Source organism: Hemicordylus capensis, chromosome 3 (genome assembly GCF_027244095.1).
Source record: "Hemicordylus capensis ecotype Gifberg chromosome 3, rHemCap1.1.pri, whole genome shotgun sequence".
Taxonomy (NCBI): domain Eukaryota; kingdom Metazoa; phylum Chordata; class Lepidosauria; order Squamata; family Cordylidae; genus Hemicordylus; species Hemicordylus capensis.
Genome location: NC_069659.1, coordinates 187432119 through 187458354, shown reverse-complemented (window position 1 = coordinate 187458354; position 26236 = coordinate 187432119). Strand labels below are relative to the sequence as shown.

At 44.0% G+C, this 26236-nt stretch overlaps 2 protein-coding genes across 26 annotated transcripts in view; one reads left to right on the top strand and one right to left on the bottom strand.

The window, feature by feature from the left end:
• Positions 1-1845: 1845 nt before the first annotated feature.
• Positions 1846-26236, bottom strand: part of LACC1 (laccase domain containing 1) — a 25113-nt gene continuing 722 nt past the window's right edge. For 2 of the 8 annotated variants that reach the window (XM_053310519.1, XM_053310516.1), the window contains 5 exons: positions 19013-19616; positions 18001-18182; positions 14374-14539; positions 11918-12143; positions 1846-3538 (listed from right to left, as the gene is read on the bottom strand). In XM_053310519.1, the coding sequence (XP_053166494.1) occupies positions 3364-3538; positions 11918-12143; positions 14374-14539; positions 18001-18182; positions 19013-19574 (1311 nt within the window). In that variant the 5' untranslated portion in view covers positions 19575-19616 and the 3' untranslated portion in view covers positions 1846-3363. The other 6 variants (XM_053310514.1, XM_053310520.1, XM_053310518.1 and 3 more) reach the window with 6 other exon arrangements.
• Positions 20943-26236, top strand: part of CCDC122 (coiled-coil domain containing 122) — an 18446-nt gene continuing 13152 nt past the window's right edge. The window contains exons 1-3 of one of the 18 annotated variants that reach the window (XM_053310525.1): positions 20967-21099; positions 23184-23256; positions 23901-23949. In XM_053310525.1, coding sequence (XP_053166500.1) covers positions 23928-23949 — 22 coding nt within the window. In that variant the 5' untranslated portion in view covers positions 20967-21099; positions 23184-23256; positions 23901-23927. The other 17 variants (XM_053310526.1, XM_053310527.1, XM_053310530.1 and 14 more) reach the window with 17 other exon arrangements.

The window sequence follows — 26236 nt, the reverse complement described above, 5'->3', positions numbered from 1 at the left end:
ACTGCACCGATTTTTCTGCCTGGCAACAATTAACCTGTTGCCAGATTTGGCTTATTTTACGCCAAATTTTGGGTTACGGCCCATTTGACCCACGAGTATACCCCTTAAACCACAGAAAGAGCCAGGACAAGGGTTAGGTGAGCAAGGCAGCCATCGAGGGCACAGCATGCATAGGGGAGCAACAAATGACAACTTGTTAACTATTATATTTTGTAAACTCATTGTTATTATCAGAAAACCCCTCTCTCTGTGGCATATATTGTGTGATGCTTCAAACTGAAGGCATTAAAATGAAGCCCCAAAGCCTTTCAGCATGGACAGTACCACATGGATTTCGGCAATGTGTGGGGGAGGGGTAATGTAGCCCATATCATTACAAAAGGTGGGAAGACATAGCTACAGTGCCACAGAAGAATCCCCCCTCCTTTCAATAGTAATTCGCCCATTTCTTTTATCATATTTATATACCACCTGACATGTGCATCCCAAAGCTACACTAAGCCTGAAATGCACGCATGATCTGAATGCTTCTTAAGAAAGCTATATTGTTTATAGGAGGAAGGGATAGCAGGACTCTGTCATATATAGGGCTGGTTCACATAACTGCCCCCAAAGTAAGTATGATGGGAACTAGAGCTTCCCAGGAAGTTTGCCCTTTTGGCAGGTGTGTTGTCTGAACCCACCAACTTCTGGTTTCTGCATTAGCTTCCAACTTTCACTTGTTCTGCCCAACTTCAAATGCTGGTGACAAGTTGGGCTGGAGAACCTTGTTATGGGACAGCTAACAAATAAAGATGAAGATGAAGATTTATCATTAAGGTGGAGGTCTACATAGTGTCTTGCATACAGCACAACGAAACATGGGCACCAGAGTGATTGGTAAACACCCCCCAAATTACGGTTCGGCTTTGTGTGGGGAAATTAGCTCTGGGTAAGACAGTTCCAAGTCAGATTAAATTTACACAAAGTTGTGGACCCAGGAAATAACTTGACTGAGGCAAGATTGAAGTTTCAAAAATCAAAAGGGGGGTTATTGAAAGGAGGGGTACAGCAGAAAGAAATGTGTGGTTAAAACAATCCTATTAATGGTATATTCAACTGCAAAGAGGAGATTTAGCTTAAAGTCCTGATTGTATGAATTCCTAAGCAGGCTAGAGAAAGAGGCTTAGAGAAGGAGGCAGCTGTATTTAAGAAAAAGGAGCAGAGATAGAGATGGGCCCAGTAAGGGGCAAATGTTCATATTACCTGAGCTTCTACTGGCGCAGAAATCTCGGGGCTGCCTGAATAGCTGAGGGACCTCATTCCTCAGAGATAACTTGGCCAGAAGCAGGGGTGAGAAGGCCAGAGAGGTTAGATGATAAAGGTGAATCCACGGGGGTGCCTTCTCAATGGAACCAGCTTCCTGGGTCGGCAAGGAAGACTGGGCAGATTGGGTCTTTCCAGAGAACTGAGCTTGAAATTGGCATGAAAAGCTAGACACAGCCTGGTGTGATGGCATATGAGCATCAGATTGCCCAGGTGGCTGGTAACTCCAAGGTGTGTTTGGGTTGCAAAGGAGCACACTGGATCATGGAATTGGGGCTTGATAGACTCAAGAACATGTCCTGGGGCATTCCAATCGGCCTTTTTTCTTGACTAAGGTTGTTCTTGACTAAGGTTGAGAACTGTAAAGTAAGTTCAGGTTTTGCATGTACAATATTTCAATTTTTTCCTAAGATTTTCAATGGAAGGGGGGGGGAATAACCCTCCCCCCACTGGGGCAACAAAACTTCCAGAATCTTTACTTCTCTAGTAGGCAATAGCCTAATCCATTAAATGCATAAAAGTGGGGGACTAGGCAACAGGTATAGAACAGATACATATGAGTTCATTTATACTTGAGAAAACATCCAATCAAAAGATGGGGATACAAAAGACAAAAGCAATGGCAGGGGGAAAGCAAATGGTGATACATGGGAGTGTTCAACAAGAATACAGTGGGTTTGCACACAATCAGAAGCGGGTGGGGTTCGGGGCTTGGAAGAGCCCTCACCCTATCCTGGGCAGACAAGCAGAGCCTCCGTTGGATTCCACAACCCTTGCTCCCAAAGTGGTGAGCTTGGAACGAAGGCCTCTGAGAATTGAGAGAACCTTCCAGGCTCAGACTGGCCCACAGGGCATATTCCCAATGTGTCCCACCCGCCGTGCACCCTGTACCCCAACTCCCACCCTTAATTACCCATTCTGCTCAAAACCCGGAACCCTCTCCACATACATTCCACCGCCCTCTCAGTGCCCAGTCTGGCCCTGGAACCTTCCCACAATGCACTGCACAGCCAGGAGAAGGGAACCCCATGATGTTAGCAGCCATGCTCCAATTGGCCACAATGGGGAAGGAGGTGGGACGAGCCCCATTCCAGCCATTTTAAGAAAGTGAGCATGAAGTGGGCTGTGCAGAGCGGCACATTCACAGAGCACAGCTCCTCCAGCCACAGCACTTTCTTAAAAACATGGCAGCAGGCTGCCAGGACCCTCAAGCAGAGCGGAAAGTGGGCCTATGATCCACAAACCCATGTACAGGGGCCCTGCTCTGCACTAACCTGGGTTAAGATCCAGAGTTAGAAGCAGGGCTACCTGGATTTGGACAGCCTGGGCTTGGGTGCTTTGCCTGGTTCACATGTGCATGCAAACCTGGGTTAGCAACAGATAACCCAAATTTGGGTGGTCATATATAGAAACTTAATATGTAGCAAATGAAAAAATTTCTTCTTGCATTGAAAAATCCATCATAATTATTCTTGAAACACTGAGAAATATTATCCAATTTGTGAGTAATGCCCAAGTTCTCCAGCATCTTATTCAAGCTATCCTCCCCCACCACCTCACCCTGCAGTTAACACACAGCAATCCTAAGGTCAGAATTTAAAAAGTCTGCCTTCTGTATGGTCGTATTTGTTCTCTTTCATAGGAACTGTTCTATTTGGCTAATGTAAACATGCTGAAGGGCACTGCTGACAGGTAAGAGCCTATTATATTGGATGATTTCTTCTTGATAGGGTGGCTAATGTTACAAGGTCTAGTAACAGTGCTGCCACACTGGCCAAATGAAGAGAGCGGATACTGTCGTTTATGTCAGCTCTGGATTCCTAGAGCTGAATGTTGGGTGGTCTGCTGCTGGTTCAGAGTTCCTTAAATGTGGGCAAGCATGTCCTCCCTGCTGTAGCTGCCAGAATAAACAATCACTTCTTAGGGTGGTTGCAGGTCCCAAGATGCAGCAAAGCTCGAAACTTTACATGGAAACTTTAGCTGGAAACTTTACATGGCCAGATCATCATCAGCCAGCACCAAGAGATTCTGCCAGATTTATAAGAGATGACGACACACTCAGTTTTTAATTGATATGAAACCAATTTGTGTCCCAAAATTATCACCGTCACGTACATGGGAATAGAACTTATCAGGGGTGCAGGATGTACACAGAGTGAGGTTTTGATTCTGGTCCAGTATAGTATCGTCTTGAATGTTCTGAGGCAGAATCCCTCCAGTTTCCAGTAGAACACTTTGGGCGGGGGGAGGAAAAGAGATTAGTATTATTGACAGTCATTAAATGGTGATTATAATAGAAGCTTCCGAAGGGGCCAGGTTTTGGCTCAGACTCTGACATAGGCCTGGGCTTTATTCCCTCCCTCACACAAGTATTTCAGTTATTTATTTATTTATTGTTAAATTTATACCCCGCCTTTCATTAAGAAAATCCGAAGGCAGCTCACAATAAAATTTAAAAACAAGGTTATAAAAAGACACATTAAAATATTGAGCTAAAATATATATATATAAAAACAAACCTGATTTTAAAAAAAATTAAATTAAAACACAAGCATAAAAACAGTTATGGAGGGAAGTGGGTGCTGCTGATGGAAGTGGCTGCTGCTGATGGAAGTGTGGCCAGATGTTTGAAGAGGGGCTACATAGCCCCTCTCCATGCCTTCCCAGCTGGCAAACAAAGCGTAGGCTGGGTGCTTTCTTTCCCTCCCTTGCTCGGAGATCAGTTTGTTCCCTGGCTGGGAGTAGGAGTGAAGGGGGGGTGTCCTGGGAGAGGGGGCACCATGGCAGCCCCCCCCCATCCCCAGCAGCAAAGGGACATTTGTCAATATCATGGCAGGAGGCTGCTTCTATGCATGAGATCAGGTAAGACCGCATGAGTGGGAGGGTGGAAAAGGAGAACAAAAGGAGGGGGGAGTAAATAGTTTTCTCCTCTTGTCCTTGCCTCTCTTCTGTGGGAGTGAGATGTCACCAAAAACAAATTATACAACCTGTTTGAAGTCTGCATAGATTTTCACTTGTACAGTCATAACTGTACTTGCACCGACTGACATCCAGACTAAGGCACATCTTGCACTAATGCTAGTGCAAAGATGTTGCGCTTGCCATTTCACCAAGTTGGGAGTTTGCATTCCAGATTAGTGTTCACTAGTGTTGCACTGGTTCAATAAGATGGGCCTGTGGAACCTGTGGCGTGCCTCCTGCTGTGAAACCTCTTCCTGGGCCCAGATATGTTGCAGGGAATGATGCAAAGCTATCTGCTATGCTTACTGCAGAAGCACAACATTTGTGCAAGTGGACCAAGCATGCAAGAGATTGAGCATTTGCTTAGCTAGGTGACTTTGTGAGGCAGCACCTTTGCTTGTTGCACTAGCACAGTCATATCTCTTGGATTAACCATCAAAAATTCTAATAATCTCTTTCTCTGCTAACTTTTTCATCTCCCTGAGTGTATGTATACATTATGGCAAGTATTAGAAAGTTGGTGAATGTTGATATTTACTCATACTTGGCAGGCAAATGAAAAACGTAAGACATTGGGTGATAACCTCTATAATTCAATAGCTAGATATACTATGCCTCTCCCAACTTTGGCCAACAAAATCACACACACATTTTTGTAATTCTTTCCATTAGATACTAAGCCATCAATCTAAACTGGCTTAAATGCACTGGCAGAAAAGTGGCACATAAATATAGCAGAGAAAAAAACAGGTTGCTCACCTGTAACTGATGATCTGGTAGAGATCCGTCGATATTCATAAGAATGGTCTTGGACAACCGCCGTGGAGGACGATCATCTAAAGTCTTTTCTTCTTTTTTGTTTTGTTTAAATTAGGTAAGTTCATCCATTAAAAAGGGGGAATATCCTGAAGAGGATAGAAGCCACACACCTATACGCACATAGAAGTAGCACTACTGCAGAGGGGAAGGTTGGGAGGGTCTTATGAATATCGACGGATCTCTACCAGATCATCAGTTACAGGTGAGCAACCTGTTTATCTGGTTCGAGATCCGTCGATGTTCATAAGAATGGGTGTTTAGCAAGCTCCAGTAGGAGGGGGGAGCAGTAGTCACAACAACACCTGTTTCAAAACACTTCTCCCAAAGGTGGCCTCTGCCGCAGAGCGTACATCTATGGCATAGTGCTTAATAAAGGGAGACTCCGAAGACCAAGTTGCGGCCTTACAGATATCCCTGAACGAGACCCCAGAGAGGTGTGCAGCGGAGGAAGCTTCAGCCCTGGTGGAGTGGGCTTTAATGGCTTCTGGAGGTGATTTGCCTTGTAGATGATATGTCAGGAGAATAAGCTCTACCAGCCATCTGGACAATCTTTGTCTCGAAATTGGGGATCCTTTCCTTGGCCCTTTATACGATATGAATAGACGAGTAGAGAGCCTAAAGGGTTTTGTGCTGTCTATGTAGTATAGGAGCGCACGGCGCACGTCTAGAGCATGTAACGAGCGCTCCAGAGCAGAAGTAGGGTTCCCAAAGAATGTAGGTAAGATGATATCCTGGTTCAAGTGGAAGTCGGATACAACTTTTGGTAGGAAAGTAGAGTCTAAACGCATGCGGACTTTGTCTGGTTGAAATAAAGTATAAGGGGGGTCCACCCTGAGAGCCGCCAGTTCACTCACACGTCTTGCTGTTGTGATAGCAATCAGGAAGCTCGTCTTCCAAGAAAGGTGTTTAAGGGAGGACGTAGCCATGGGCTCAAAGGGAGCCTGAGTCAGTGACGAAAGAACCAGCGATAAACTCCATGGATCTACTGGTGTTCTGATTGTAGGGTACACATTTGACAGGCCTTTCAGGAAGGCCTTGCTCAATGGGTGCGAGAACAGTGTAGAGTTGTCACTGCCCGGATGGTATGCGGACAAGGCAGATAAATGGACTCTCAAAGACACGTTGGCCAGGCCTTTTGCTTTCAAAGACGTAAGGTATCGTAGAACCTCCCGGACTGAGGCCCGTTTAGGAAGGAATCCCTTGGAGCGTGCATATGACCTAAAACGGTCCCACTTGCGCTTGTAGTTGCGGCGCGTAGATTCCTTGCGCTGGTTGAGTAGGATATGAGTCAGCAGACTATCTTCCACACTGTTAGATGGAGGGTTTTGATGTCCGGGTGCAGGACGAGACCTCCGTCTTGAGTGAGGAGATCCGGATAGGAAGGTAGGTGCTTGTAGCAGTTCTTCGCCAGTCTGCGTACTTGCGGAAACCAAGGTTGCCTTGGCCACCATGGAGTCACTAGGATGCAGTTGGTCGGATTGCAGAGAAGACAAGCTACCACTCTGTGTATCAATGGCAGGGGGGGAAACATGTAAGGTGTCTCTAGGGACCAATCCAACTGAAAAGCATCTCCGAGAGACAGAATGTCGTGGCCCGCCCTTGAACAGAAGCGATCGCATTTCGTGTTCTCTGAGCAAGCAAAGAGGTCCACTGAAGGCCTCATCCACCGGTTGAAGAAGGGAGTTATCACATCCGTGCGGAGTTCCCATTCGTGCTGACGGTCCTGCAAGAAGACTCTGCTCAGGTTGTCTGCTAGGGTGTTGTCCAGGCCCTTGATGTGAACAGCTTTGGGGTAAATGCGGTGTAGAATACACCAGTGCCACATTTGAACACTGAGAGCACACAGACTCCGGGAGACCGTCCCTCCCTGGCGGTTTATATATGCCTGGGCGGTTGTGTTGTCGAGGTGGATCGGAACAATTTTCCCTTGAAGGACAGGTAAGAATGACTGTAGTGCTTGAAAAACAGCCAGAAGCTCTAGGAAGTTGATGTGCAATTTGGCACGTTGAGGGGACCACTTCCCTTGAATTTTGTGGTTGTCGCAATGGGCCCCCCAGCCCTGGAGCGAGGCATCCGTCGCCATCCAAACCGAAGGGGAGGGGGATCGAAAGGGTACTCCCTCGAGTAGGTTCTTCCGCTTGGTCCACCAGGAGAGCGACCAGAGTACTTCCGGGGGAAGTAGAAGGCGCTTTGATTGACTGTCTCTGATTGGACGAAATACTGAAAGAAACCAGAGTTGGAGCTTTCTCATCTTGAGTCTCGCATAATAGATTACTGTATTGCAAGCTGACATAAGGCCCAACAGACGTTGAATCATACGGGCTGGCTGTAGGGGATGATCTTGAAACTTGGAGATTTGGTTCAGGATGCAGTTGAATCTCTCCTCCGGGAGAAAGGCTCTTTGTTGTGTTGTGTCTAGGATTGCCCCTATGTAGGAGATTATAGGTGATGGTTCCAGATGCGATTTCTTCCAGTTTATCTCGATGCCCAAATCGTGAAGTAGGTTCACTACATATTGGATGTGCAAAACTAACTCATCTTTGACTTTTGCAGTTAGGAGCCAGTCATCCAGGTAAGGGTAGACCGATACACCCCTGGTTCTTAGATGGGCAATCACTGCTGCCATACATTTTGTAAAAACCCTCGGAGCGGTGGACAGTCCGAAGGGCAATACATTGTACTGAAACACTTTGTCGCCGACAGTGAAACGTAGGTATTTGCGGTGGTCCGGACGTATATTGATATGAAAATAGGCGTCCCTGAGATCCAGCGTCGCAAGCCACTTTTCCCCCTGGAGTAGTGGGAGGATCTGTTGCAACGCCATCATACGGAACTTTTTGACGTGGATAAACTTGTTCAGACAACGGAGGTCCATGATGGGACGGATCCCCCCATCCCTCTTGGGGATCTGAAAATAGTGTGAATAGAACCCCGTTAGCCTGTCTGCCCATGACACCGGGGCAATAGCCCCCTTTTCCAGAAGCTCCTTCACCTCCTACAGAAGCAGCCTCGAGGAGGGAGTGCATCTCACCCCCGTGAAGCGTGGAAGAGTCCTGAATTCTATTGCGTAACCATATGTGATAATCTTCAGGACCCACCGGTCCGATGTTATGCTGTGCCATGCGGGGGCATGGCTTGCCAGTTTGATTGTTGGCAGGGACGGAAGGATGGAGAGATCCGTCAGTGCTGGTGGAGAGGCCCCCGCTGGCAGGGAAGGGGGGGGTGTATGGAGACGGTAGGGAGGTTGGTGTCGATGGGCAGTCCACAGTTTCAAAGACGCTTTTGGGGTTCTTGTGGCTTCGCTCGCTGTGATTGAGGAGCCCTTTTCTTATTATAGAACGGGCGACGCTGGTAAGATGAGTAGGGCTTCCTAAAGTCACGCCTGTCTTGTGACCTGTAGGAAGGTTTGAATTTTCCATAGTTGTTCCTGTACGTTGATGCTGAGGAAGAGGTCGAAGGATGCGAGCTGAAAGTTTTTGCAGTGAATTTTGATTTCTTTAACTGCTCCATAGTGGAGTCAGTTGTTTCACTGAAAAGGCCAGTACCATCAAATGGTAATCCTTCTATTCTTTCTCTCATATCCATTTGGAGTCCCGTAGACCGCAGCCAAGCGTGTCTTCTCAGGGTTATCGCTGCCGCCATTGCCCGAGATTCGCTCTCAGCTATATGTTTGGCTATGCTGAGCTGTCTGCGTGTTAGGTCTCCAGAGTTCTCTAAGACTTGGTGGAATTTAGCTTTAAAGTCTTCTAAGGATAGGCAGTCCAAATCTTTCTCCAACTGTTCCCAGAGACCATGAGTGTACATTGTAGTGCAGGCCGCATAGTTTGCTACCTTAATAGAAAGGCAAGAGGTTGAATAGATCTTCCTTCCCAATAGGTCCAGTTTTCTACCTTCCTTATCAGGAGGGACTGTGTACCTCTTGCCAGACTTAGACGCCGTGGCACAATCTATTACTAGAGAGTTTGGCGCCGGGTGCTTGAGCAGATAGTCATTATCCCTATCTTGAATTCTATAGAGACTTTCCAATTTCTTTGACGTCGGGGTGGAAGTGTGGAGGACTTCCCAAGCGCATTTCGCAGCCCTTGTAATTACTGGTAACATTGGAAGGGCAACTGGGGCTGTCATTTGAGTCTTCAACATAAATTTATATACTGGGTCCTCGATAGTTGCCAACTGTGACTGGATATCTAGACCAAGAGCATCAGCCATGGCCCGAATCTGTTTGTGGTATGCTTTCATTTCATCATTTGGTGAAACATAAGTTACTGGTGCTACAGCCGTAGGTGGTTCCACAATGGAACTGGTGTCTTCAGGGTCGGACTCAAAGTCAGAGGAGCCGTAGTGTTCTGAGGGAGAGGCAGGCTGCAGCTGAGCGTCCTCAGCACGGTGAGGATCCGTTTGCGTGGCTGAATTGCTTTGTAGTTTTAGGAGACTTGTCTGTGTAGATGTAGACTTAAGGTGGAGTGGTGAAGTCTGTGTGGCGCAATGGTTGTTCATGGAGCCACACGTTTGGGTCGCAATTGTCGCAAAAGTTGCAAAGGGATGAGCAGGTGCTACTTGTCTCCAGGGCAGGTTAACGCCATCTCTGTAGGGACCAGCTGGAGAAGAGACCCCTAAGGAAGGGTGTCTATAACCACAGGAGTGCCAAGGAGTGTGTGGCAAGTTGTTGGAGGATGGTGGAGCTGGAGGATGAGACAAGGTAGGTGTTCCTCCCTCGGCTTCAACGCCCACTGAAGGGAAGCCGGTAAATGTCGAGCGGCCGCTCGACGTCGAGTCCAGGAGAGACAGAAGAGATCGGGTTGCTGCTGGGAGAGATTCTTCGGCATTGACATCCACCATCTGGAAAGTCGGTATCGGTGGTCGATATCGAGGGGTTACTTGCATCGATGTTGACAGGACTGGAGTGTGCAAGGTGGACAGCGCAAAGGCCGAGGCTTGTGGTGTCGATGGAGAGGCAGACGAAGCCAAAGGTGTTGGAGCTGGTGAGAGAGTTCTTGTTGCCGGTATCGAAGCTCGTGGAGATCGCTGAAGGTTCGAAGCCCGTTCGTCGTCGGGCAAAACTCGTCCGGCGTTGAAGGAGGAAACAGGGTCCGACGTAGTCAGTTGATGTGGTTCGGTATCGAGCACTCTCAACGTCGACATGCCGGTAACGGGAGAATGCGTCGAAGGGGCATCCACGTCGATAACTATTGGTGTCGAGGAAACGGGTAGCTCCTCCAGAATCACCGTCTGTACTGCGAAGTCAGTTGACGTCGATGGCCTCGACCTCAATTCTGATGACTGCGCCGTAGAGAGAGATGGTGTGTGTCCCCGCGGGCTCTCGCGAGTCTTTCGACGTTTGGAGTCAGTCGGAGTCGAGAGGTCATCATGTCGATGTTTCGAAGCCTTATCACGGTCTTTGGAGTGATGTGAGGGCTTCGAGGTAGAAGAGCCTGAGCTCTTTGATGAGGTTTTTTTTTCGAGTGTCGAGCGTCTATCTGAAGTCGAGGCGCTTTTCGACATAGACGACGTTTTGGCGGGAATTATGTCAGAGGTTTTTTCTCTGCTCGACGTCGAAGAAGGCTTTGGCGCCTTAGATGTCGACGGTCGAGGAGTGCCCGGTATAGATGGGCTCAAAACTTCATGGTAAATCGCCGCACGGAGGCGAAGAGCCCGATTCTTCCGAGTCTGTTTCGAGAAAGACAGACAGATTTTACACGAGGAGACGTTATGCTCCTCACCAAGGCACAAAAGGCAGAGGTCATGAAGGTCCTTGGAGGGTAACTTAGCCCTGCAGCCTTCACACCATTTGAAAGATTTTTTTCCGTCAGCCATAGCAAGGTCGAAGCCGTTCCGCATCCGTTCGCCAGAAGTCACCGAAGCCAGTCCAAAACGAGAGCCAGAGATTTCCGAAAGCCGTTCCGTAAGTAGAGCCAGAGAATTCCGATATTTCCAGTCCGAGTCAAGAGGATAGATGAACAACCGAGGAACTAGTAAAGACGAAGAGGCACGGACCGCAGGTCCAGGACACAAAGCGGTCGGAAAAGAACTGAGGGACTACGCGCCTCAGCCGCGCCTTATATAGCACGCAGCAGCGTGGGGGCGTGGCTTGGGCGCTTCGACGAGCTCAGGCATGGATACCGTGGGGTTCCTGCGCAGGCGCAGAACCCATTCTTATGAACATCGACGGATCTCGAACCAGATCTAAGTCTTACAGTTCAGACTTTACACTATCACATTATTCTACCCAGAAGACATTCAGACTCGGATTTTGACAAATCTCCAGGGAAATTCTCTTTTGGAGCTGAAGGGCAGCACATGTATGCCCCTGCAGCTATAGTTTTATGCACAAATGATAAACCTAACAGGGTTAATTTGGCTGCCCTTAGAGACCAAGTTAGAACACAGCGGGTAAGGCATCCTCTTAAGAATGTTTTATGCCAGACTTGTTCTATAGTAGACATGTGTGCTGTAGTTTTTTAGCCAGAGCATTTAATTTAATTTAATTTAATTTAATTTATTTATTGAATTTATATACTGCCTAATATCAAAATCTCTAGGCAGTTTACAGAATTAAAACATAATATATAAAACATTTAAAATTTTTTAAAAAGATAACAGATAAAAACACATTAAAATTGGGTTACAATTTTAAATTAAATTAAAATTTTGAGCTTCCCTTCTACCAATGATAAGACTTTACCATCTTGTGATAGTGTGTTCTGCCACCAATTGAGTAACCTGGAGCTATTGCTGCAGCCTTACCTAATCCATCTCCATCCACTCTCCCACTAAATTCACTTGGGAAACCTTACTTCACCCTACTATGGATAATAAGCAAAACCAGGCTTACCGTGTTGCTCTTCTGATATCAACGTAGGGATTTGACGATTCATAATGTCTTACACATTTTGGATCAATCCTATGGAACTTCTTTGCCGATTCTCGAGGTAGTGTAAAGCAACAAGGTCCAACAGACGGTCCCAGGACAACAAGTATATCTTTGATCTCACAGCCATATTCGGTCACCATAGCATGCACAGTAGCCATAGCTACTCCCAACAATGTGCCTTGCCAACCTGAGAAGTAGGAGAAAAAATAAAAATGAATCGTGTGATTCCAGAAGGAAGAAAACCAAGGCTGCTATCTTATGTCCAATGCACATGAGCTTAAATCTATCACTTCCAATGAACTTAAGCATGTGTAATTTGGAACAGAAGTCCCTGGTAAGGGCTAGGGAGGGCCAAAGTAGATGCAACCGAGGCAGCCACATTTGTTCATGTCTGTTCACACACAAGGGGCATGTAAGAGAGGAGCTGTAGCTGGTGGAAGAGCACATTTGACAAGCACAGCGCTGCAGCCTCCATCCCTGGCATCTCTAGACAGGGCTGCAAAAGGCCCCGTCTGAAATCCTGCAGAGCCACTACCAGCTTGTGCAAGCAATACTGAGCTAGGTTGACCAAAAGTCTGACTCAGAATAAAGCAGATTCCCCACCCCCACCCCCACTCTCATTTTTGAGAATTAAATGTCTGTGTAGGTGAGGGGAGCTGAACTCTGTCCCTACTTGACGCCCTCCAGCTCTTTTAAAGGCTGATAAAGGTATTAAGCCACGAATGTCTATAGGGAGCACATTCCACAGCCCAGGAGTCACTGGCAGATGAGCTGGCAGTATATGGAGACAAGACCTCTCCTGATGATCTTCATGTGCAGTGGAGATCATACAGAAGGTGGCGCTCTCCCAGGGAGACACTCTCCCACCACAGCCCTATTCACCCATTTTGTTTCTCGGTTGTTTGTCTTTGCTGCATCGATGCATCACTTCTCAATGTTTCACTTCCTGTGTGCAGGAGGTATTTCCCTTCATGGCTGCCAATGATGGAGACAGAGCTACAATGGCCGCAGCAAAAGAGGTAGCAAGAGTCTTGTCATCCATGCTGCCCTCCTTTCAGTGCAACATAATGTCTGAATAGGATGTTATACTCTTATAATTTGCTATAGGACTGTGAGAGAGTAGATGCGTTTGGGAGCGTTTTAATCTTCTCAGGTTTACCCTAGCCAGCCTTGGACTGATAGACATGGATAAAGAGGGAGTTAGTGAGGGCAGAGCCCCAATTCCTGCTCTTTTTCTGTGCTTGCAAGTTATATAACCCAAATCAGTCAGTAGTGGCTAAACTTTGAAACAAGTAAAGTTTCCAAGAGGCCTTCAAAAGGCAGTCCCAGATATAATGCATTGCATTAATTGAGCATAGTGTATGGATAAGAGTGGACACAAAGCAAAGGTGGGGGAGCACAAATGCAGAAATACTACTACAACAAATATTTATACTGCTTTTCAACAAAAAGGTTTCTCAAAGAGGTTTAAAGAGAAAAATAAAGAAGATGGTTGCCTGTCACCCAAGGGCTCACAATCTAAACATAAAAACACAAGATAGACACCAGCAACAGCCACAGGAGGGATGTTGTTCTGGGAAAGAAGAGAGACAGTTGCTCTCCCCCGGCTAAATACAAGACAATCACCACTTTAAAAGGTGCCTCCTCCTTGCTCAGTTAGCAGGGGTAACAAATGATAGCAGGGGAAACCTCAAGATCCACTAGAACTTTTTTTTAAAAAAAGTTATTATTAAACCCAAAGAGTTTCAAAAAGAGGCCTTTCTTCAGGGCCACCAATAAAGCAAAGCAGAGTTCTGTATTATCTCAAAGTCATCAAAGTGTAACTCCATGCAGCATAGGGTGAACCCCACTGCCCTAAACAGATGGAACAGCCCCTCTGCCTTGTCTGGATTAACTTCCAGTTTATTAGCCGTCATAGTTCTGCACGTATGAGTGGATAAGTCTCAATAAAATAAAGGTATTTATGTGCAACTATGCCTAAATTTGCAAAGAAAAGAAAAGCACATGTGCCAGGTGTGGCTGGGGGAGAAAATGACAGAGGGCAGGTCTACAAATTAACCTGAACAGGTCAGTGCTGGTAGATATGGTTTCTGGGTAGTGGATGGCCAGGTCTAGCCCACTGATCGGGGAGAGCAGAGCTGACACCCCCAGCACAGTACACTGGCCATGAGCACCATTATAGCAGCACCATACATTGACAAAAAGAGTCTGCAAGAGACAGAGTACAAAAAGAAAAGCAATGTCAAAGTAACTGGCACAGAAAAATGAGCAGAGAGCTCTGCTCAAGACAGAAATAAGGACAATAGCACTTCCAAACAGCAAAATTCATTCATATACATACACATACACATACCAATGATGCGTTTGATGGACCCCTTGTCTACTGCAAAACAGAGAAGGGGCACACTGTCTGTTACCTGAATGAGCAGCACCACATGCTTTTTTGACAGGATCAGCAAAAAGCAAAGGGATGCAGTCTGCCCCAGGAGCAGCTATTGTAATGCCTCTCTGGTTGGTTACTATGCCATCATAGCTATCTGGCTTAGCCTTTCCCATGACCCAAACATCGCTGGCATGGTTGACCTGTCAACATCAAGAAAACGTTAGGCAGTCTGAAAAACTGGAGGTATGAGTTCTCCCTGAAGGTATGCCAAATAATCATGCCCAGTATATCCCCAGCATCTGAGTCATGCTGGGTGACCACCAGAGAACTGACCTTCTCTTTAGTGGTGACCAGGCAGTTGAATTGCCTCCCTAGGGAGACTTTCCTGGTTTCTTCCCTCTAATTTTTAGGCAGCAGGTTAAGACTGCCCTTTTCATCAACGTTTGAGGGGATAAGCAGTTCTTGCTTTTTTTTAAGCCTTCATTTTTTTAATTCCAAGTTTGTTAGTTCCTTTGCAGAGCAGTAGGCAAAAGGCCAGTTCTGTGCAAGGAATCCTGTCTCTGGGTCAGGGTGACTGTCTTTTGAGTTCAGTAGGGTTATGTAATTTTTGCCCAAAGTACAGCTTTTATATTAAAAGCAGCCATGTAGGGGAGAAATGCTCACCAAGTAAGAACAAGCCGTTTGGCCATAATCATTCTTCATTTCATAAGAAGTCTAAAGGACTATTCAACTTTATCAGTGCTGTTACCATGGTGATCTTCATTGCTTGCTTTGTGTTAATTACATCAAATCCTACCATTAGCATGCACTTGGGGGACATTGAGGAAAGTGTACATGAATAAAGTGTCTTCCTCTGACTCTTTAGATTACTATAATTAGAAGTTAAGGGTTATTTGGCACCCAGAACTTGGGAGAAGGATGGGGAGAGTCTAGGGAAAAACCTCATTCAGTGCTTTGTTGTTGATTACTGGTTCGTTTTGTTAATTGGCTCCAATGTACAGTAGTGGGTAACAATAAGGGATTTGAAATGGAAGGGTGGGGCATCTCCTCCTGCCCCCATACTCTATGACCTGAAAAAGGTATGCAGATGTATGCAGCAGGATGCCTATTTTTTCATTCTCAGACATCTTCACACAAAGAATGACCTTCACTAAGCAACTACCTTTCATCAAAAGATTTAATCCCTAATGTTTGTAGTGTGTGTCTGTGCTAAATGCTTTGTGTTTACCCTATTATCTTTTCCAACATATTTCTATTACTAAGCAACCGTGCTGGACTTAAACCGAAGAACTGGCTCTCTTTCATTTTTTACAAATAGTTCCTTGTAACTCAAAAGCTTCCATGTTCTATCACTCCCCGGCCCCCGCCCAGGATTGGAACATTTAGTGGATCAGTTTGATTAATCTTCAATTCAAATATTTTGATCAAAGGATTTAAATTAATTGAATAGTAGAATTATATATATATATATATATATATATATATATATATATATATATATATATGTGTGTGTGTGTGTGTGTGTATGCGTGTGTGTGTATATGCGTGTGTGTGTGTGTGTGTGTGTGTGTGTGTGTGTGTATATATATATATATAACATGTACAGTACTTATAAAACCAAAAGGTAGCAGGAACCAATTTAGAGAGGCATTCCTCTTTCTCTCAGACACAGGAGGGAATGCCTCTTTCCCCTAAAAATTATAACAAAAATGCCTCTTAATTCTGTAATTTTCTATTACAGAATGCATGCTATAAAGTGTGCATTCATCATCTAGAAACCGAGAATATTTTCTTCTTGAAAAAATTGTTTTATTCATAGGGAAATATATATACAGATCTGACTAAAAGATTCGTGAAATTAATCAACTGAGATTTCTTTAAATGAGTGACAGTCTTCTTAAATTTTGTACTACTACCATAGACAACTACAGGGCTCTGTGGTTGCCAGAAGTAGACACCGACTCAACGGCACACTTTACCTTTACTTTACTACTCATTTGGAGACTGTAACAGAATGTGACTAAGTTCTTGCACAACAAATGTGCAGTGCAATCTTATGCATGTTTACTTGGAAGTAAGCCACACTATGATCAATGGAGCTTACTCTTCTTAAGTGTGTTTAGGACTGCCACCTCAGTCACCCAGAATCCAAGTCGACAGGTTCTTTTTAAGTGTTAACATTCAAAGTATTTGTTAATTGTGCCAAACAAAGAAACATGCCCAAGTCTATAAAATCATGCGTGGTGTGGAGAAAGTGTAGAGAGAGAAATTCTTCTCTATCTCACGTAACACTAGAACCAGGGGTCATCCCATTAAATTGATTGCCAGGAAATCTAGGACCAACAAACGGAAGTACTTTCTCACACAACGCATAATCAACTTATGGAATTCTCTGCCACAAGATGTGGGACAGCCAACAACCTGAATGGCTTTAAGAAGGGTTTGGATAACTTCATGGAAGAGAGGTCTATCAACGGTTACTAGTCGGAGGGCTACAAGCAACCTCTAGCCTCAAAGACAGGATGCCTCAGTTGCAGGGGAGTAACAGCAGGAAAGAGGGTATGCCCTCAACTACTGCCTGTATGCTTCCAGTGGCATCTGGTGGGCCACTGTGTGAAACAGGATGCTGGACTGAATGGGCCTTGGGCCTGATCCAGCAGGGCTGTCCTTATGTTCTTAAGCTTCTTATCTATGAAAGGGATTAATTGGCCAGCCCAGGAAATGAGAGAGGAACTATTCCTGAGAAGAGAATCATTACAAGTGATCATTACATTACATGTGGGAGGATAATTCTTGAAGGAGGATGCAAAGAAATTCCTATGAGAGAGAAGACCCTCTCCTGAGGGAGAATATGGATGATTTCCCAGGGGTGGCTACAGAGAAGGGTAGCCAAGACCCGAAGTATTAACTAGAGAATCCAGTGGTGACTACAGTTCAAACTAGAAAAGAGAGTGCAAGGGTTTATTTCTAAAAAGAGAAGAGAGGGAGCTCAAACCTGACCTGACCTTTTGATATGGAAGCCCTGCTCCTTTGTTTCAAATGGAGGGACGGGGTAGTAGGGGTGGGCTCACGGCCATTATTCCTTGGCAAGGGACACTTTTTATTACTTTATCGGTTTCAGGGTTGAACTTTGACACTGAAAGAAGGTTCCAAGGCTCTGCACTATAGTACACCTTAACAAGGTCAAATGAAGTCCTCCTGACAAAGTCCGAGTATTGGTGTACTGTTCTCTGTGTATCGGGAGCTGTCATACACAGGGGCATTTTGATCACAGAACTTGCAGGGAGCTTATTCCCTGCCATTTACTTATTCAAAACAACAAAGCCATCCTCCCAAACTGTGAATATCACCCAAACGAAAGCACATCCCTCCCCTCAAAAGCTTCCCACAGTTAGGCCTTCCAGATGTGTCAAACAGTTGGGCGGGGGTGGGGAGAACACCACTTACCTCTTTGGCATTTTACCAAGCCAGGTCGGCCACTGTGAAAGCTCTGACAATTTAAACTCCCAAAATGTGGAGTGGTCTGAGCAGCTTTTAAAAGGCCATGACTAGACTTCCCATGTCCAAACCCTGAGGGCTCCTGTGTCTTTCAGAATAGCACATAAGAGATCTCCCCATGTTGCAATTTTTCCTTCTATGTCCTCAGCATTCTTTGTTTTACCTTTATACTGTGATACATATCTTGGTTGAATCCAGCAGCAAGGGCTAACCTACGGAGGTTCTCCTTAACCACAACTGGTGGGTCACGGCGTTTTGAACTACTGAAGAGATTGAAGGAGCTCAGACTTGGTATATATGAAATGCCACCTGCTCTCGTAGTAAATCCATGTAGGAAGATATGATCTAGTAAAGAGTTTAAAAAAACCCCACTGATATACAGGTCTAATATTGTCACCCACAAAATTAAGTCAAGCCAGCCTTTTCCACACCCACTTAATACGCCAGAGTAGTTTAAAAATAATACTTACAGAGCACTCCAATTCCAACAAAGTGCCTCACTTCAAAGCTAACCCATCTCTCTTCATTGCAGAGAGCACAAAAAAGAAAGTGATTCCTATTTGTGATCAGGTTATTTTTTGTGAACCTTGGCCTCTTTCCTTCTTATACTCGCACCCAATATCATGCTCTTGGTCATTGTTTGCCCTCTTCTGTAGCAGTTTCTGTCCAAACAAGCCAAATTCTGCAAAATCCTAATTGTGATTAGTAATCCTACTGTGATATGATGTAAGCAATCTCTATCGACTATGAAGGTCAATGAACCCAAACAGACAATTTGACTTGATGCGTAACGGGATACATTATTTGGGTAGACTGAAGAGCATGGACAGTCCTAAATATATATACATTCTTCTTCAGTTTTAAAGTGTACATGAGAGAACAAAACTAATATTTAGCAACTGCTAAATTTAAGAAACTCTTATTTAGCAATTGCTTTAGTGGGAATGAAACAATTATTAAGGAATGAAACTATTATTTAGCAATAGCTTCGAGGGGAGTTGTATGTGCTTGCTTTTTTTTTTTTTTTTTTCCTACAGCCTGCTATTCAGGACTGTTTTCCCTTCAAGAACAAAACTTTAGACACTGTGTATAGTGAAACACTGGAAGATTGATTATCTGAAGAAATGTTTTTGAAGAAACAAAAAGCAGATTATTAAAATCTAATTCTGTGTTACCTGGAATCAACACAGATTTGAGAATGTTGAGTTCCCCTTTCAGACTAGGAAGATTTTCTAAGAAGATCTTTATCTCACTTCGGATCGTTTCAATGTCTTGGTCTGTAATTGGCATTAATTCACTCTGAGAAACTGTGGATTTCTCCAGGTGGGTTTCTTCACAGTTCATCTGTAGATCTTTAAATTCAAGCTGATAAACACTAGTAAAAAGCTGATCAACAAACTCTTTCATTAAAGGTTTTCTTTGTGGTGGCAAGATGATTTTAACACTGCTTATGCCTTTTTCATCAAACTTTTGTTTAATGGTGTATAAAGCAGCAACTGTACTCGGAGCACATACTACCTCAAGCCCTTTCTCTGGGCAATGAAAGTTTTGCATTTCTGTATGGAATGCATCTTCTCCATTTTGGAGGATTTTGCAACATAAAAGGTAAACAAATGGAGTCTGAGAAGGGTCTTCCTCTCGGACAGCTTCTAACGTCCTGTTTAGTGATTTCTGGGTCCAGTTATTCCAAGAGTTTGCTTCTAGGCTGCATAAATCAATTACTACTGCTTTTGCCATATCCCAAGCCAGTGAAAATGATGTGAGACACTGAACCAACCTCTGAAAAAGAAGAAAGAGAATGCATTCTCAATATCTAAATGTACTTTTTCTTATTTTGTCAGATCAGGCATATGGCGCCAAAATATCATAATCAAGTTACACAATGCAGAAAACCAACAGCCAATATCCAAATCTAACACAAGTTTATTGCAGAGCATGATACTAAAATGCCCGATGTTTTTCTCCAAACACCATCCAGATCTTTAACAGGAGAAAAAATCTACATCCAAGAGAACTCTCCTACTTTGTAATCAATCCTCTTGAATGAAGTGGGACTGACTTCAAAATGTACAGGCACAGGACTTGGCTGCATGCCAGTGTACTAGGATAAATGCCCTTGAACTCAATAGAATATATTTCCCAGCAAACATGTTTAGGATTATAGGAACATAGGAAACTGCCATATACTGAGTCAGACCATCAGTCTATTGTCTACAAAGACAGTGGCTTCTCTGAGGTTTCAGGCAGGAATCTCTCTCAGCCCTATCTTGGAGAAGCCAGGGAGGGAACTTGGAACCTTCTGCTCTTCCCAGAGCAGCTTCATCATCCCCTGAGGGAAATATCTTGCAGTGCTCACACATCAAGTCTCCCATTTATATGCAACCAGGGCAGACCCTGCTTAGCTATGGGGACAAGTCATACTTGCTACCACAAGACCAGATCAGGCTGTAAGACAACACTAAGTCTGAAATCCTAAACACGTTTACCAGCTTAGTAAATTGCATTCAATGGGAATTCAATCATACAAAGTTCAATGGGATTTCTGAGAAAGCATATCCGAGATCGAGCTGTACAGAAGAGTGGAGACGGGGAAAAGCACATGTACACCTCAAAAATCCAGAGACCCATACAAAAGCAGGGTGAAATTTATCATGCAATTAACAGTAACAAACCTAGATTTTAAATTTCAAAATCAGATGTAACGTAGCTTCAAAATTTTTTTGGTTAAAGACGTATATTTACTTACTAAATTAAACAAACCGTTTGCAACTCTCGAAAGAACCCTAGCCGCGCTGGAAGCTATGTTCTGCTATAAGCATTGCAGGTCCCGTTGAGAGAGAGAGAGGGGAGACGACAAGATGGCACGCGTGGGAAAGCTTCTACTTTAAGTGCTAACTCTACAACAAATATTGCAGCCACTGATTGAGGGGAATTCCAAGGTGTGTGTGTGCTGGGAGGAGGAGGAGGGGATCTAGTTAATTCCTCCAAAGTTACTAAACCGGAAGGGTAAGCCTGCAGCTTACAGAGGCACGTAACGAAAGCGCCCTCCTCTTTCGCGTGCGATAGCGAGTCACCTTGCGCCAGATGGGGAACCCCTCCTGGCGAAGGGCGTGAGAAGCTGCAAGCCACGCCTCCTCGGAGCGGCATCGCTGGAAGGGGGAAACAGGAAATAATCGCGAGGCGCTGGAAATGCGGGCGGAACAGAGCGTGTTTCCAAGACACTGGAACGCAAGGATTTGGTTGGTTTTCATTTCCAATCCAGGTATTGACCTGCTTTACATCAGCAGCACAGTTTCTGCTTCTGTTCTGATGCCTTGAGTTCGCTTGGCGATTTTGGAATTTGTAACATCCACAAAGCTTTTGTTTTAGCATTCTTAGAAGTCATTCGTGCAATGCTGTTTTATTCAAAGTGTACAGTAAAATAAAATAAAAATAATAATAAAAAATAAAACCCACAATACTAGCTAACTGACCTTTGGGAAAGCTCTTTCAAACAGACCAAATTTTCATCAAGTGGATAGAGAAATATAAAGGTATCAAGTTGGCTTCCCTGACAGAGAATTCCAAAGAGCTCTATCTCACATCTGAAAAGGAAGGAACTTGGAGCCAAGTCTTTGCTTTGGAGTATGAGAAGGCAGTCCGACTCCTTTGGGCACCCAGGTCTCTAAAGGTAGCAGCAACCAGCAACTTAAATTGGCCCCTGAAGTAAACCAGTGCAGATAAGCAAGAGTAGAATATGCTCCCCTGGGTGCAGCATGCTTGATTAATCCACTTTTGGGGAGGAAAACTTTGCCACCATGTGGAAATTGTACCTTCTTTGGGGGAAGGAAAGGTGCACATAACTTCTTATTTGGGGGATCAGATTGGGCTGAGGGAAAGTTCACCATGCCCCTTCGGAAATCTGCTTTAGGCCGGAGTTATTTTTTAGTTGCTTACATCACTGCAACACAATACTTGCACGTGATCCTGTCTTCCAAAGCAGATTGGTAGAGAATCTATTATTTGGGAAAGGTTGTTGATTTATTCCTCCCATCTCTTATTCTAATCAGCTCAGTTTATCTAGTGAGCTATTAGGGATGTGAAAGCTTGTGGAGTAGAAAATCAAATCAAATAGGAACAAAAAGATTTATATAATTTTACCAAACTGGGACAGAAGCTAAAAAGCAAAATAAAAAAAGGTTACTAGTTTAGAATAAGAGGTTTGCTACAAAGGCAGATGTTGTGGACCAAGGTATTTGAAGGACTGCCTTTCCCATATGAATTTATAATTTGCTGATGTCATCATGAGAGGCCTTACTTTGGGTGCCGTTTTGCTGTGCCAGTGCCCAGATGCTCATTTGCTTGGCCCTAAAACCTTTATCAGTTTGGTGCCGAGTTCAATCAGTTTTGTTTACTTGAGCATTTTGAGAGAGTTTGGATTTATTTTTCCTGTAGTCGTCTCCTATTTAATTCTGTTGCTGCATTATCAGGGTGTTGAGTTTATTTTGGTTTGAATGGGTGTCTCTTTATTTCAGTAATATATTTATTTCCTGTTGTATTGCCAGGCCATATTATCTCCTCTTTAAATACTGGAGTTGATTTTTAAAATATTAGCATGTTGGTATTTAACACCATTAAGATTGTCTCTTATAAATTCATCATACTCACCTGTTGGAGACACTGTGGTTGTATCGGGACATTTTTTCATATGTGGGCAGAGTCAACAGTGTCTCAACATATCCTGTGAACATGGTCCCATTGGGAAAATTGTATTTTGAGGGACCTGCCCGCCTGTTGCTCCCTAGAAGCTCTTCAGCGTGTACATTTACTGTGGGATAGAACCCTGAGTGCTGGCACAGAGGTGAGCTGAGCAGCAAGTGCAGTAGATGTAGAAAGGGCTAGAGGCACAGCCTCCGAAGTGTGTGCCACCTTAGGCCTGTTGCTGGAGTAACTGTTAGGTGGGTGGCTGGGCACAGGTGTGGAAGGGGCTGCTAGCAATTGTCAGCCACTTGACGGGAGCAGGAGCAAACGAGAGGACAGGTTCTGAGCTTGCCTGTCTGAGCAATCCGGCGAGTGGGGTAGGGGACGACAAGAGCAATTGAGACGGTGAGTGACGGAGCCAGTGAGCAGGGCCCATGGTGCAAGGTGAGCCAGCAAGAGCAAGCAGAGCTGGTGAAGGAGGCGTGGGTGGGGAGAGACAGGTAAAAGAACTCTCCCCATCTCTAGCGGTTTTTAAAAGATCTTTGAAGACTCATCTTTTTAACCAGGTCTTTTAACTTTTATAATTTTAAATATTGTAAACTGATTTCGTTTTAAGCAGCTTTTGGGGTTTTTAATTGATTTTAATATTTTATTTATTTCTCTAAGGTGTGCGCATGGAGAACACTGTTGTCAGCTTATCAAAACATGTTTACATGAATTCAGTGTCACTTGCTTCCTAGTAAGTGTGTTTAAGATTGCACCCTTAATTAGCTGACTACATGGCAAACTGGGGAATAAAAAAGTAGGTCATTGACGTTTTGTTTATACGACTAAGATGATTCAGAGATCGCTTTGTACAATGGAAGATAGATTGCTGTCAGAAACTGACTGCAAAGAAAGACATATAGTGTCTCTCCAGAGGCAGGCCTTGAGGACAGAGGACAAGTAAGGCAATGCAGAGATCACTTCAACATTGTTATCCCAAGATAACCCTTGTCTTTTCTACTTGAACAAGGAAGTCCAGTGTTTCAGCCACATACCCCTGCTAACTGTCTTTATAGTTTAAATGACAGACATACCGTGTTTTCCCGAAAATAAGACAGTGTCTTATATTAATTTTAGCCCCCAAAAATGCACTAGGGCAATTAGCGGTACCTCAGAAATTACTGCTAGGTCTTATTTTCGGGGTAGGTCTTACTTTCAGGGAAACAGGGTAGGATTAAAATTTTAATTGGAGTTTAATTGAGTTTAATTTAATTAAAGTTTATTTGATGAATCAGTGGAGACCAGTTTTAATTGGAGGAGCTGCAAGTTAAATGCCAGCTTTTGGAGACAACTTGAGGTCTGGTGTGTTAATTTTTTTTTTAAATTATCTTTTTTCAGTATCAAAGATGTCCTTTTTTTCTGTCAATGGATGGGAGCTATTTGATTTGTAAGTTATCTTGAACATCCTTCCGTATCTCAAAAAGGCACTTAAATTGAAGTGTTGGTAATATGCAAATTTAATTGATTAAAATCCAGTCATTTCCCTACTTCTTACTTTGAGGAAATGCTTTCCATGTTGATGTATCTCTTGAAGAACCCCTGCATGTCTGCTATGGCACTTCTGTGGATTGTAGAGGATTCCTGGATATACTGTATTAGGGTGCTCATTTGCATAGTTTAAGATGTTGGGCCTCACTGTCTCCATAGAACCAAACATTCTCTTCACGAAGGTCAGTCAGTAGTGGTGGGCAAGAAGTCTCTGAGTCTGAGGGAAATTTGTCCACCACAACTGATAAATTAGAAATCAGTGATAAATGTCTGAGGAACAGGTTAGATACTGCTGAACTAAATTATTTATGCGTTAAAAGGCAACTAAAGTATTTAATGGTGATAAGTTTATGTGTATTCACAAGTTTGACGCTTTAAAAATATGTGTATAAATGTTATTTATACATAAAATATATGTATTTGCTCTTAATATGGGGCAAAAAGGGATGTGCTCTAATATGGGAAAGACGGAATATGTTCAATATGGATTGAATCTAAGGCCTAATAAAAATAGGATATGCAATAGGAACTTCATGAGGATAACGTGAAGGCCCAAAATTAGCCCTTTACATCTAAGCATATATAGGCTTCAACTGGTTGCGATTTGCTTACGTTTCTACACTGCTTCCTTTGTGAGGTTCAGACTGAGTACAAATAATATAAAAGAGCAAAAAATGTAGTAAAATAAACGCGTAACAGTCACTAAATTCCATCTCGTTATTAACTTAACTCTGGTCGCCAAAAGACGGTTCATTTAAAAAGTCTTCTGACAGCATTTTGATTGCTGATTTTTAAAAATTCTCTGAAATAACTAGGATGTGATTTTATTGCTCAGTCCAAGCCAATAACTAGGCCAGCACTTTTTCAGGAGTCCTGGCATTGCCTTACTTGTCCTCTGTCCTCAAGGCCTGCCTCTGGAGAGAAACTATATGTCTTTCTTTGCAGTCAGTTTCTGACAGCAATCTATCTTCCATTGTACAAAGAAGACCTTGCTAAGGTGACTTGCCTCAGCAATGACCACTCTTCTGTTGTTGGTATCTGGCAATTATATTCCTACACCGAAGCTGAAAATAAAAACTATCTTGTTGCCATTTGGGATCTATCTCCGTCAAGATCTCATTCAAACAGTCTCTCGATGGCTTAGAAGAGAAAAATCTCCTCAGAAAAATGTTCCTTGGAGTAATTTCTGTTTACATAACATATGTTTTCATCATTTGAGGTATCCTAGGGCCTTTACAATTTATAAAAAACAGTGTTTAAAAAAAGTGTTTTTCACTCGATATCCTTCTGTTATCCTCACAATTCATCTATCTATATATTTAATTCTCTAAGGCATACCTGTGGCTAATCCCATGTGTGGCAGCTCTCGTGAGAGTTCGTGAGTAGCTGCCAGATAGCCACAGGTATGCCGCCAGCAAGAGAAAGCACCGCCGGTAGGCAGCGAGGGAAAGCGCCCGCCACTGGGCTGGCCAGCAGTGAGGGAAAGTGCTGGGCGCCGGCCAGGCCAGCAGCTGGGGAGGGAAGGGAAAGCAGACTGGGAGGGGGAGAAAGGACTGGGGCTGAAAGGAGGGAGGAGAGACAGGGAGGACTAGGGGTGCAGATGCTCTGCACCAGGTCAGCTCGTATTTATTATTTTAGTAGCTTAATCATTTACACTGAAGAAAGAAATATGCAGAAGATAAAGTACTGAAAAATAATAGTGTTGTTTATTTCCTTAGTTGTATCCTGCGCCCCCAGAAAAATTGGTTGGGGCCACTCACAGAAATAAAACTATTTGTATAACCGACAATACTGGAAAAGTTGAGAAGAGAGTAAATAAAGGGAAAGCTGAAGAATCTGAGGAAAAAGGGAAAAAGACCTCCTTGCCCCCTGCAAGAATTTGCCCCAGCCCCCACAAAATGCATAGTATAATCTCTGGAAGGAATGCCAGAACAGTATTTTGAATAAGAAGGGGGTGGGGGGACCAAATCCAAACCCAGACATTTATTATAATATTTGCAAGCAACAGAAAATTGGGTGAAATACAGATGGCACTCCAGAAATGAAGAAATAAAGGTGAAGAAAACTATTTTAACTGCTATTGAAGAAAGATTGCTTCTTTCTTCAATTACTATAGCAGCCTAATTACTATCGCATCCGAGAAATACATAGGCTGACATCCAGACCAATATTCCATGTACTCACAA